This window comes from Phalacrocorax carbo, chromosome 9, assembly GCF_963921805.1.
Source record: "Phalacrocorax carbo chromosome 9, bPhaCar2.1, whole genome shotgun sequence".
Classification (NCBI taxonomy): domain Eukaryota; kingdom Metazoa; phylum Chordata; class Aves; order Suliformes; family Phalacrocoracidae; genus Phalacrocorax; species Phalacrocorax carbo.
Genome location: NC_087521.1, coordinates 27,144,781 through 27,158,244, shown reverse-complemented (window position 1 = coordinate 27,158,244; position 13,464 = coordinate 27,144,781). Strand labels below are relative to the sequence as shown.

The following is a 13,464-nucleotide window of genomic DNA, read 5'->3' as shown; positions in this document are numbered from 1 at the left end:
CTTCTTACTGTCTGGCTACTGCATTGTCACCAGATTTGTGCTTCCGATATAGATACCTAACAATTATGATCACGCTACGCCTTCTTTTAGTAAGTTATATATATTGAGCTCCCTAAACGGGCTGCTGTAAGAATTATTAAAGACAAGTAAACATTTCTTGTAGCTCTTTTCAGAACCCTCTTCTGTTTTTCCAAAATCTTTTTGTGGGCCTCATGCTAGAACTGGACATGCCATACTGACAATAAGTGCAGTAGGACTAAACACAGAGACTACATCTCCTGTTCAACACTCCACTGATTTTACATGGACAGAAGAAGCCTTCTTGGCAGAAGACCACCTGTATCTAACCACCCACACCAACCCTATTTAAGAATTATTGCTTCCTATTCCCTTACCACACACAATGACTTTAATTCCTGATGCCTTACATGCATGTTCTCACATTTTGCTGAAGTGAAATGCAGTGTTTCCTTAAATGCAGCTTATTACACGTTCCCAATGATTGGCCCACCCTGCCCTATTTAATATTCTAGCAGTCTTTATCCTAGTTTTCAGGAACAGTAGTATACATTTCTTCCAAACAACTAACAACTGGCATAGGAACAAGAAGCACACCCACAACAAGACCCAGTAAAAATTCAATGCTTGATAACAATTCATTGTTCTCAATAATATCTCGAGACCTATAACAACTGGATAAGTGTATATCAATCAGTAATACCCAAGGTGAGGAAGGACAAGAGCAGTCACCCAGCTGAAGGAACTACTAAAGCCAGTGAAATCCTATATCAATAGTCTCACTATTTTGCACGCCCTTAATGCCAGGCTTGTGCTAGTTGTTCAGGCCATCTTATTTTCCCCGTATGCACTGGCACAGCAATGCCAATCCTCTATACCTTCCTAAACTTTGACTTCTAACAAACCTTGCAGCACACAATGCAGAGAACTTACTTCTCTGTCAGCCCCTTTGGTACCTTCTAGTGTCAAGTTATTCAGACCAGCTAGAAAAAAGCAGCAACTGCTGATGCTACATGCTAACATCCTCCTACGTTGCTACCCTCAGTGATCAGGGATTGGAATGTTCTGTACAGGGCCATAAGAATATTTCTTGGATATATTAGTGAAAGGCTCACTTTTAGTTCAAGTACAGCATCCCAGGAATACAGCTGTACTACTTACATTGCACTACGCTGAGCTAATACCCTACCTTGGAAAATGAAGTGTATCAGAACTATTCAGACTACAGCCCTTTCACAGCTGGATCCATGGTACAGGTGCACAAGGTGGCTTCAGCAAGAGCCAGCGTACCTCCAGGCCGGGCTTATTAGCTTAGGCTCTCCAGCAGACCAATTCAACAAGTAGGTTGTTTTTGAACCACACAGCTGACTCTGGAAACAGAGTATCTGTGCCGCCCTGTGTCTGAACTATTAAACTGTGTTAGACCTGAGCTAGCTTATGAGGCAGTTGAGCTATGTGGGCAGCAGGTACCACATATTCCCAGAGAATCTGTGTACAGGTTATTCAGAAGTTATCTTACTCACATCCTACTTTATATAAGCAATTTTAGGTAAAAGACAGATCCTGTTATACTAACAAAATCAATTCCACTTAAAAACCACCCGAGCTAATTTATCTTGAGAGCTTCACTATCCTCTGTTGAGGAGTGACTTCTTGTGTCCTATCTTTTTTTTTTTCCATGCTTTCTAGCTTTGCACTTAAAGGAGGAATAAACAGCTGTGAACTTATTTGGACTAGCACTGACAAATTTAACACAGTCTCCTTGTACCGAGGTTTGCATTTCCACCCTAACCCAGATTACATCTTTTCAAGAATATGACCTTTTTCAGCTGTGGTTTTTGAATATCAAGCTGTGTGTTCCTAAGCAGTTCAGTTCTCTCCAACTGACGTGTTCATAGCCCTGTTTCGCTCTGTAGAAATCTATTTGCACCGGTATCTAATTTAGGCTTTATTTCACTTCACACAGGTAAATTGATCAGCAAGTCCTTCCTCTGTCAAATACAAGATTATTATATTTAGCAAAATGCAAGCTTTCTAAAAACTGCAGAAAGCAGCTTCAGAGTTTCAACATGGATTTTCTTTTGCTTATGGAAATGAAGGAAGAAGAGGGCTTGGTGGCATACAGTACTAAAAGGCATAAGCTCAAAACTGAGTAAAAGTGTTTTTCCCACCCGAACAATTTTCAAGAAGCCATGGCAGGATAGGTAGATGGGAAGCTAAATGATGTAGGCAAAAAGCAAAATACAGATGGTCCAGGAAAAGTTCAAGTCATGCATTGGCTTGTATGGCATTTGGCAGCTGACTCAGCTACTTCCCAGGGTAGATTCCTCAGCAAACAGATTAACAGCTCCAATCTCAGCCTGGAGGAACAGTAATGGCATCGTCTGCTCTTTAAATTGAGATGCAGGTCATTTGTCTTTTCCCAAGCAGACCCTAGACTGCAGATTTTCTCTCCCTTACCCTGACTCCCGAAGATTCTGCTCAATTTCAGGCTTCTTACCCAGGTCCACATTTATGTGTCTTCAATAAGAAAGGGGTTTTGTCTTAAAAACATAATATTTACAGCAAGTATGTGTTTATTTGTAATAAGTTTCCACACATTGTGGTAGGTGAGCTGTGTCTCCTGGACATGCATTCTGCTTAAGGGTAACACTTGTTCATGACTCTCACCACGGCTGAGGGATTCCCAAAATACCTGTCTTCTTGCAAAGACAGACCATTATACCGGAGATGGGGAACTAAAGCAAGGAGACCAGGTACTTTGTGTGGTTTCAGGCTAGCCAGAGTCACTATCTCTTTTAAAGAAAGTCTCCTGAAATCCATGCACGACAAGAGTCCTTGTCACTCCCTTCCATATCTTGGCATGCATCAGGTTCAATTTCAAAGTCTTTTAAATACATTAAGGGAGGGGTGGGGGGGAGGGGGTTGAACATAGTTGGAGGGTTCCCTAAAAAACTACCGATTTTCAAGGCAACAAGACAAGCTCTCTCAAAAAAACCCAAAGCATTCTCCTCCTCCCAGCCCCACCCTGGTATTACTCAACCCAGAAGGAAATGGAGTAAAACATCTCCATTTGTGAGACACCTTACTTTGAGGGAGGGACTGAGCCTAAGACAACCATATTTGTAACACAATGCAAAACCCACCTTTTCACAAAAGCCTTCCCCCAATGATGAGCCGACATCCTTTCATAGCCAGATAATGATTAGCATGAAGAGAAAGAAAAAGAAAAGAAAGTAAAAAGCAAATGAGGTATGAAAGTGCCGGTAACTGAAACCTTTTTGGTCGATGTTAGCTTTATCCAGTGTCTGTATGATTAGAGATATCTTAACATTCAGAGTGTTAGAAACACACAGGGCAGAGGATGACTAGTATCAAAGTTCATATACTGCTTAAGAAGGTGCCAACAGCTGAGAAAAACCTGGAAAAGACAGAATCTGACATCCATTTGAAGAGCTGAAAAACATTTAGAAATTAGAATGCCCAAGACCTGCAAAAATCCATGTTTATTTACAGTAACAGGAAGCTTTCTAAAACAGGGAGGACAAAAATATCAACATTTTTTAAAAGCATTTATTTTATACAACAGTGAAAAAACCACGTTCCCATCAGCCACATGAACTAATAAAATGTAATCTTACCAAAGTGTCTAGGAATGTTTACTACCTTAGCTGTAACCTCATCTTTGTATGAAATACTACAAAGTTATATTTTGGAATTTCTTGGAAAGCTGTCAGACCACTAACAATCATGATAGCCTCATTCAATTCAGCATTTTTAATTATAATAAGAAAAACTGTACTTAAAGCCTATCCCTTACAATGTTAACAATCTAAACATTCCAGGGCATGATGAGCATTTGAGACACTAAATCACTTCATTACCCTAGCTTGGGGACACAACATATAAATGCATCATAATTTCTGGCTGCACACTGCCGGCCAGCACACTTATTTGTAGAAAAACTTATCAGAAAACATGTCATAGCTTTTTTAAAAACAAAAACATTTTAAACAACACATGAAGACAAATTTCACTGCAGCCATTCCTAACAATGTGTATTTCCCATTTCTCATTAACATCTTCAAGAACATACAGACTGCCGAGTACTACTCAGTGTGAGTGGAAAAAAAAAAGGTTAGCCCTAAGGATATTCACAGAGGTAGTGCCTTATTGCGCAGATATATTTGTGAAACAGCACAGCAAGGCATCCTGCGACTGCTGACGAAGGAATTCTACTGGAAAGTCAAAACACAGACTTACATTTCTGGCAACCACGAAGAGGTGTCACAGTAAACATTCAACCATAATTGCCTATACACCAGTTACTGCTCTGGGAATCCCTAAGTCATTGCATATTATAAAATATGGCATTATTTTCCTATATTATAAAATAGGACAGCATCAGGTGAAGATGACCTGTACTACTACTGATTTTCTTTCCCTCCTACCACTGACCAGGGCACAAATCAGGACACGGTGCAAGGTGGATTTTGTCAGACCCAGTACACCTGTGATGATGTTCGCATAACCAATTCTTTGGTTCCAGCACATATAATTAAAAGGCAGTTTTTAGACTAGCTTGCTACATAATCAATCTTAAGGGTGAGTGTCATGGCTTCCATCTCATGACATTTTAAACACTGTCCTATGAAAGAAAATGCTATCCAACATGGCACTACAGTTATCAGTCCATGAAGGCAGATTTATTCAGTGAAGTGTGCTACAGCCCTACCATTACAGATGCTGTGTTCAAGTGGAACAACCGAGATGGTCAGAACTCACCAAGGGAGACAAACAGGCCTTATAGAAATATATTATAGCTGACAAAGGAGAGAAAACATTAATTTTGATGCTTCCATTGTCAAAAGGTGAAGAATTCACTGTGCAATTTTAAGCCTACCACAGTACTCATTCATTAACTGGCATGATACTTCATGAAAACGAGTGGCTATTTTAACTAGGTCATATTTGTCGATCAACCAGTTTAAAAGAAGAACCTGAAGAGTAAATACAGTCTTCAGCTCACACAGGCTATACCTCTTGACACAAATCCCTAATTTTCCCTAACCTCAGCAGGGAGGGCAAAATAAAGAAAAAAACAGGAGTAACAGTGAGGACAAGGCAGCTACAGCTCAAACTGAGTACAGCAATGCAACTCCCTACACTGGGCAGTCTGCTGGAGGCGGACAGCATGGACTGACACGCAGGAGACTGACTCGGCAGAGGGAGCATCACTACCCAAAGCAACACTCACACACTCACAATTCTGACCACAGACCAGTGGTGGGAAGAGCTAGTCACAACTGCCCCACTGCCCTGAAGATCAGAGTGGGAGAGGGCCAAGGCAAAGCACGATCAGCCTTCGGCAGAGGAAAGATGCCTCCCTTCACGGGCATACAGGGTCTGGCTCAGGAGTCCTCTTCGCATATAACCACCACAGCCTCTGCCGATGTATTTGACATCATTTGGTTCATACTTTATACAGCACACGAAAGACAGCGGATCTGTAATTCGATGATTAACGCTGAACAACACAACAGTGAAGAAATCCTGCTTATATAATCAGAAAGATAAGTCTGGTGCCAGTTAGAAAATATTTTTTAAAGCTCTTTTGTTACTTCATATTATCAAGATCTGACATTCATCCTATCTTCCCAGCCAAAGTTTCTTTACTGATGATTAAAATGGATATTTATCGACATCAGCCTGGGAAATAATAGCTGAAGATCCAACCATATTCTATTCTTCATCCACAATACTGCCAACTAAGTTGTTTCCAGAATCATCACTGTCAGTAATTACATGCTAAACAAAAAAAACCCTCACAGTTGGTTTTCAAAGGCCACACTGAGCTTGCACATAGAAAACTTTGTTTAGGCTTTAACCCTGCAGAAATAAATTTTATTTGAAAGTTAATTTCTGTTTATATGTGTATATACATGCACACACAGAGCTCAACAAGTTGCTGCTTTACAGGCCAAGAATAATTCTTGGGTTTCATCCAGGAGACCGACTGGAGTGTTACCACAGGTATACTCAGTATCTTTCAGGTTTATGTTTTAAGAGCAGTAAGCATCTATCCATTATACATCCTAAATATTTTTAGTGGCAGATGATGTCCACACTAAGCAGAGCCAACCTTGATATGCCATGAGGCTAAAAAAAATGTGACTTCCATTTTTGATCTGGCTGACATCCATGAGGCAGCATTACTTGACTGAGGAGAGGAAGTTGTAGACACATGCTACTTATATGAAGTGGAGATCTGGAGACACAAATACCTCCACTCTTAGAAATCCTTTGACTTGAGTCACCTGAGACATGTAGTCAACAGGAATTGCCTGCTTACATCAACACAAAGATGTCTTTTGACTAGAATTAAAATGGAGAATCGAGCAGGTAAGGATTAGGTGAGTGTCTAAGAAAGTGAAGGAAGAAGTCTATGAAGTTTAGTGTACTAAACCCCGTTATTTCCTTGTGTTTACTTTCTTTCAATAACTTCTGTAGTTGTGTTGTTTTTCAGACTGCTACTTCTAAGGCCACAATTTAAGTCGCATTCAGTGGTTCTAATAAAATACATGAACTAAGTCCGACTTTTCAACTTCTGGAGTAAGGTCCTGTAACGTAGTTTCTCTGAGTTACTGAGATAATGTAAGAAAGGAAAAAGAAGTTAGTTTCCAGGAACAGAACACTACGATTTGTGAAACGTGCACCACTGCAGTTATATATCTCTGTAATTGTGGCACAACTCAAGTTATCTTAGTCCTAGGGTGCTGTGCTATGACTGCCTTAAACCAAAAATAGTAAGAAGCTTTTCTAGCCTTTCCCACCTGAACTGGGCATTCCCATCCTCTCCTGTGTCAGTATTTGCAGCCACATGGAATGGGGGTAAACCCACTTTTCTTAAGGGTTCATTTTGGTCAGATCAGAGAGCTGACCAGACTCGTCATACAGCCCCACAGTAATTATTGCTGGCACAAACCACAGGTGGGAAGAGGCAGCCACAGCTGACACCCCCAGCAGCCTCCTATCAGTTCGAGCTGGCAGTGAAACCAACGGATTAAACAACATGGCACAGGCTGTTTAGCAGAGCTGAAGAATGAAACCTCTCGCTTCAAAACGTGAAAATACTAACAGTCAGCGACTCACAATGTCACACAACCTAATCAGGTATTTTCTGAGTACAAACACAGTACTGGCCCTATTGGGCATCCCAGGGAGTAAGAAATGCACAAAAAGCATTTTCCTGATCTGTGAAAATTTGGATTTCAAATATGTCCCAGATTAATTTCTAAAACATATTTTATTTCTAGTTATTTTGCCACCTTCACCTAATTTAATGCAAACCAGAACATTCATGACAGCTGCTGAAAAATATGGAAGAACATAGATGGTCCCTGTAGAAAAAAAAACCTACCAGAGCTCTTGGCCACAGGCACACTCCCCACCTCACCCACTTCTATAAAAAAAACAACACCCAACAAACTAGGATTTCATGCTACGGAGGAAAGCATTCCAATTACAGATCTATTTGTAATAGGAGAAGAGTGATAAATAATATATAGAATAATGCAAGCTTGCATATTGTCTGCAAATGCTCTAATGCATTTCCATAGCTAATTGGTAATAAATCAAGAGGTTCCGCACTAACCTTCACATTACCTTAAATTTTTGAACCCAACCCCACCTTTATTAAACTTTTTAAAATAAAAAAATAAATTAGATACTTTTGCTGCACAGAATCCTTTTGTATAGGCTTGTACAAGCACAGTTGCCATCACACTGGCATTTTTCAATAGTAAATTTTTCACATTAGGCACAGTCATGGAGATAAGAGTATATTTTAGTCTCGCTTTTCCTCAAATTACTTATATTTTTAATTCAGATTGGCCTGCAGTACCAACACATTCAAAACAGTTACCTTCCCGCCCCCCCACCCCGAAACACTGCTGTGCAATGAAGACAGAGGTTCAAATTAAACTGTTTAGTCTAAGATTTTTCTTTTCTATTTCATGCTCTTACCAAAAAAAAAAAAGCATCTACCAACCTCCATAATATCTGTATTTCCTTGTTTCTATCTACAGTTCTCTGCCACCTTGCCATTCTTTGGGAATTTTTAATTAATTTGTCCTACTCTCCACAATCTTGTTTCTTCTGCTCCTATTTCTTTGTCACTGGCTGTCCTCCATCCTGCCATAAGCACATTCTTCTGTGCGTCCTCTTATCTTTTGTTTTCCACTGTCTACCTTCCTTTCCCATTGTGTTTCCACACTCTTTCCTCCTCCATCTTCTCTGCCTCCTCCTTGTCACTAGTAAAACAAGTTTACTGATTCTTCTGTCACCTACAGGTCCTTTATCGGTGTCTACCTTGTCTCCCAGTTTTAGATGAAGGAGGTCTCTACTGCCTCTGTTGCTTCTTCCCCCACATGCAGGACATAATTCCTTAGAAGACAGAAAAGATCTGATCCTCTCATTCACTTCTGTCCCTCAAGCAGCTGGCAGCCATTATTGCACAAGACATGGCCAGCGAGGAGCTGCTCTACCTTTGCGGCGAGAAGCCAGCTCATCGCAGGCCAACAGCCAGCTTCCAACTGTCCAAGTGTGAAGTTCCTATGATCACAGATCATCTGGGATGCCTTTCCTCTCAAAACCAGGTTACTCGGAGCCAAATTCTTTAATCTCAAAGGCACTGAAGGCTTGATAGCTGTGAGTGGCTTTTGGGGAAAGTCACTGTGACACTCCTTCCACTTCAGCAGTGTCTCAATACGAAGTGGTATACACTGCCTTAAAGAAAATCAAGTACGGACAATTAGACCTTGTCTACTGAACAGGACTTGCCAACTGCTGAACGTGGTTAACTGCAAGCACAGACAATGATAATTTACGCTCACCGTCATTCTGGAGGCTAACTTCATTTCCAGAACTGCAAGTATAGGCATGGATAAGCTATGATCAGCACGCTTCAACCAGATTCAACACCAGCCAAGCCTTTGTCAGCAGTGGTAACCTTCCAAGCAGAGAGAACATTAGGGGGGTCCACGACCATGGCCCAAAGGCTGTCTGAATACCTTGGCACCTCTTAAGCCTCTTCCCACCTGAGCTTCAAAGAGTCCTACGAATATTAACTAATTAAGACTTCTCTTATGTGAAAGAGAATCAAGGGCTCAATTTACCTGCCAACACAATACAGCCAGCTTTGGGGTGGAAGATGAATTGGTTGAAGTATCAAAATCACCACATTTGGTATTAAAAAAAAAAAAAAGGGCTTGGAATTCACAGCTGTAGGGGTAATTCAGACAGACTAAACGTCAGATTTCAATTTAGTTTTAAGCAAGGACGAAAATAATGCATTTTGGTGAATTTCTGAATAGCTGATGGCCAGAACATTAGAGACAGCTTCTTGAGATACATAGGGTATGGAGGGGGTTGGTTCAATGGATTTGGTGATTACTCAGATTAATCACTCTGTGTCAATATCACTACAGGTTTTCCTGTGGTTACCAGCCCAGATTACGGCAGTTGAAAGATATGCCTTAATCTAAACCTAAGGCAATTCATCTGCAAGCAAGACAATCCCTGTATGTTAAATTATGAAGATTACTAGAGAGAAGTGTTAGACCAATATTCTGAAGTGAGAACAAGGTGCCTTAAGTAGAAAACATGTAAAAATCTAACTTCAAGTGCTAGAACACACAAGCTTGTGAATAATGTATTTCCTCAAGCACATACTAAGTCCTTCCACTGTTAAGTTATCCATAGTAGAGTTTAAATTAATTACATTGGAGAATTTGATCTGAACACTTTCTAAAATGATTTACTAGGTGGCCTCTGCACATATATGCGGAGCTTGAAAACCTCTGTCAGGTTTGCTTATAGACTAAAAGAATTATCTGAATAAACTTAGTATAGTATTTTGTAGAATATCTACAACTTCAGTTCTCCCCATGGCATAGGAAGGGCCACATAATATTTTAATTATTTTCTTCCACAAGGCAGGAAGCTTATTGAGATTTTACAACCAAATATGCTTAGCTGGCTTTTTGCTCAGTACAGCCCTTAGCCTGCAGGTTGCATCTAGTGCTAAAACAAATAAAGATCACAGAAGTTAGAAGTGCCTATTATGTCAATAAAATCTAAATCCCTAGTAATGCAGTAATTGTTCCATGCAGCATGTTTTCTAATGCTTTGTCTGGTCTCGTTTTAAACAATGGGGCTACCATCACTTTTCTTGGACTATTTATGGTCTGGAACAATCCAACAGTTTTTCCTCATCTTTAACCAAACTTTCCACTTTTTATGCCAGTCCAAAACACAAAAAGCTCTCACAAAAAAAAAGCCTCCTCTGTCAAGCTTAGCATCTGTCTTCTAAAGGCTATCGGATAGCCTTTACAGAAAGCTGAATACAAAGTTCACTGATCGACTCATTTTAGACTACAGTGAGTGACAACTCCCTTCGGTTTATCATTTGGGGATGTGCCAGAACCTATACAGAAAAATGGTTTGACGGGATACACTGGGATCAAGTAAGTTTTAACTTAAAAGAAATACAGTTCCTATCTGCAGAAAGGGAGTCTCCTACTGAGCTTCGTTTGTGGCTATCAGCTCATGTGGTAGGACTACTTTATTCTTTCTTTCTTCCTTCAGTGTATGACCTGTGCAATTTTTAATACAGTGTTGGACTCAATCTTGTAAATAAGAATGTCAATTCCTAAATCCTAGATTTGTTAACGAAAAAATTGAAAAGGCAGGCAAAGGAACAGGCTCCCTTGTCTGGAAGGTAATTCCGATAAAGAACCCCTTTTAATGTCATCTTAACAGGTGACTTAGTCTAACAGCGTCATTATCATCGAGAACCCTGCAAATTAAGCAGGGAAGAGGCCTATTATCTAGGTCATCTAGCCCACCCCTCCTGAAGCTCAGTGATTCCCATCCGTTTACCAGAGGTTTACAGGGCTGCTTTTAGCAGTAAGTTTGCCTATTAGGAGACAGCACGCACCAGGACCCCCCCTCCCCACCGCGGATCCTTTCTCTTCCCCGTTACCAACATAACCAACCCCATCCTCGCCGCCGAGACCCTCGAATAAAGCGTTAGAGGGGGGACACCGGGTCTGGGGGAGGGATGTCCACAAATGCTACTAAATAAGCGAACTGTACCGGCGGGCTAAGGTGGGGGGGAATAATTCATTTGAAATAAATGGGTAATTTGGGCGCAGTCCAGGCGGCAGGAGGCGAGTGACAGTCCCCGCAGGGCGATGCCCCCGCCGGGGCCGGCGCCCCCAGAGCCCGCGGCGCCCGGACCCCCGCGGCCGGCGGTACTCACGTTCTCGGTGTCGCGCTCGTTCACCGTGGGCAATGGAGTCCGAGTGGACATTTTACTTCACTCAGGCGGCCGCGCTGCCCGCGACGGCGCAGACACACACACACACGGGCCCCCGGGCCGGGCTGCGCGTCTGCTCGGAGATGGTGGTCGCAGGGAGCCACCATGAAGGACGAGGTGGCTGGCGGGGGGCGGCGTCGCGTCGATGCCCCCCACCCTCCGGCGGCGCCCCACGCCCGAGCTAGATCCCCCTCAGGGAGCGGAGCTGCCTCGCCCCCTCCGAGCCCTCCGGGCTCATCCTACCGCGGCCCGCGGGGGTCAACGGCGGGGAGCGGGGCGCCTCATGAAGCGGGAAGGGATGGAGCCAGGGGAAGGGAGGCGGCGAGGGAGCAGCTCCGCGGTGGGGGAGAACGCGGGGCGGGCGGGCGGGGAGGAGGCGGCGGCAACGGGGCGCCGCGCAGCCCAGTTCCTCTCGCCGGCCACTCTCCACCGCAGCCGGGGCACGGCGGCTAGCGCAGGCCCGCCGCCGAAGGGTCTCTCGTCTCCTTCCCCCACCGCGGTCCCGCTTCACCGGGCCGCCCCTCGCATCCCCGCCCGCCCCAGTCTCCGAGAAGGCGGCACCCCGCGGGCCGCAGCCGGGCTGGGGTAGCTGGGTGCCCGCCAGACGCTCGCCTGCCCGCTCGCCTGCCCCCCGCCCCTCCGCCGCTCCCGGACGAGCCAAGATGGCCGCCCGGCTTCCTCCGCGCCGAGCCCAGCTCCGACATGAACCGGAAGGGCCCGCCCCCCGCCCGGCCGCGCTAGGGAGGCCGGCGCCGGCGGCTTGTTGCTAGGGGCCGCGGCGGGGCGGGGCGGGGCGGGGCGGGGCGGGGGCGCCGGCAGCGCCCGCCGGGGTCGGCGGAGGGGCCGGGGCGGGGCGCGACGGGACGGGACGGGACGGGACCGGACCTTCCCCGTGTGGCGCCAACTGTCCTCCTCCCTCCTCCGGCTCCGTCCTCCGGGGATCGGTCAGCAGGATCCCTGTCCGTCCCCAGGGCTCGGCCGTCCTTCGCCCCACGGAGCACCCCCGGGGGGGGCGTGTCTCCTAAACAGGCTGCGGGACCCCCGGTGCGACCGGGCCGGGCGTGAGGGGAGAAACGGTGCGAGCCGGGGCGAGGAGCTGAGGTGTTGGGGAGCGCCGTGGGGCAGAGGGGTGCAGCCGCGGAGGCGGCTGGAGAAGGGGCAGCGCCTCCTTCCTCGGGGAACCAGGCCTCTGCTGGGGACGGGGCTGGGGACAGGCCCCGCCGCCCGCTCACGGCCGGGAGCGGGAGCACTGGCGTGCGCAGGCCTGAGGCGCGCCCGCTGCTCGGCGGCGTGGGCGCTCGGTCCTCGGGTCTTCTCCTGCCACGGCATGCCCTCCCTTCGCTTGGACTTCGCCAGCCCAGAAGATGGTGTGTGGCGAAGAAGGGAGGTCGCGTGGCCGGGCCCGAGGCTGGTGTCAGCGGGTCCGGCCTGGTGCAGGCGGGCGCCCGTACGGCGTTACCGCGCTGCCTTCTCCCACCAGCTTGGTTCATTTGGTGGAGGAGGGTGGAAGCCTGGGCTATCAAACCATGCTTCGTGCATGCCGTATTTACTCTGCACAATCATTTTTAAGTGTACATGGAAGATCTCGGTGTAGTCATGGGTAGATCTAATTATGAATTGAAAAAGAGAACTTGTGTATATTCAGTTTATAGGTGGTTTAGAAACAAGTCCTTCTGTTTCTTTCAGAGAAAATGTGAACCTCTCTAGAAAAAAACCACGATCTGGTGGGCTTTGTAGGAGCTTGGCATCTCTGGGGATCTGGCAGCCTAGCGATAGCATTTTGTCTTTCTAAAGCATAATTTATCTGACAGACTTAAAGTCTCATAAATATTTGCCAGCTTAGCCTTGAAATCTATCCTACAATGTAGGTAATACTTTCCTCACTTTTAGAGACATGAGCAAGGAAAGACAGCCTTTGAATACTACCCAATAAGTTGCTTGACTCTTACTTCATCATCAGGACCACACCTGACCTGCAGAAGGAGAAACCCAGTAGGCTTGCATGACGCCTTATCTTCCTCAGTCTCACGTTAAGCTAACACCTCATTCTGTGTCTATGACAGGAA

The 13,464-nt window shown here is 45.1% G+C and overlaps 1 protein-coding gene across 10 annotated transcripts in view; it reads right to left on the bottom strand.

Annotated features, from left to right (window-relative positions):
• MARK3 (microtubule affinity regulating kinase 3) overlaps nucleotides 1–12,093 on the bottom strand; it is a 66,217-nt gene extending 54,124 nt beyond the window's left edge. For 2 of the 10 annotated variants that reach the window (XM_064460828.1, XM_064460829.1), the window contains exons 1-2: nucleotides 11,342–12,091; nucleotides 3,165–3,203 (exon numbers count right to left, since the gene is read on the bottom strand). In XM_064460828.1, the coding sequence (XP_064316898.1) occupies nucleotides 3,165–3,203; nucleotides 11,342–11,392 (90 nt within the window). In that variant the 5' untranslated portion in view covers nucleotides 11,393–12,091. Of the gene's footprint in view, nucleotides 1–3,164; nucleotides 3,204–11,341 lie in introns of all 10 variants that reach the window. The other 8 variants (XM_064460832.1, XM_064460833.1, XM_064460831.1 and 5 more) reach the window with 6 other exon arrangements.
• Nucleotides 12,094–13,464: the final 1,371 nt, after the last annotated feature.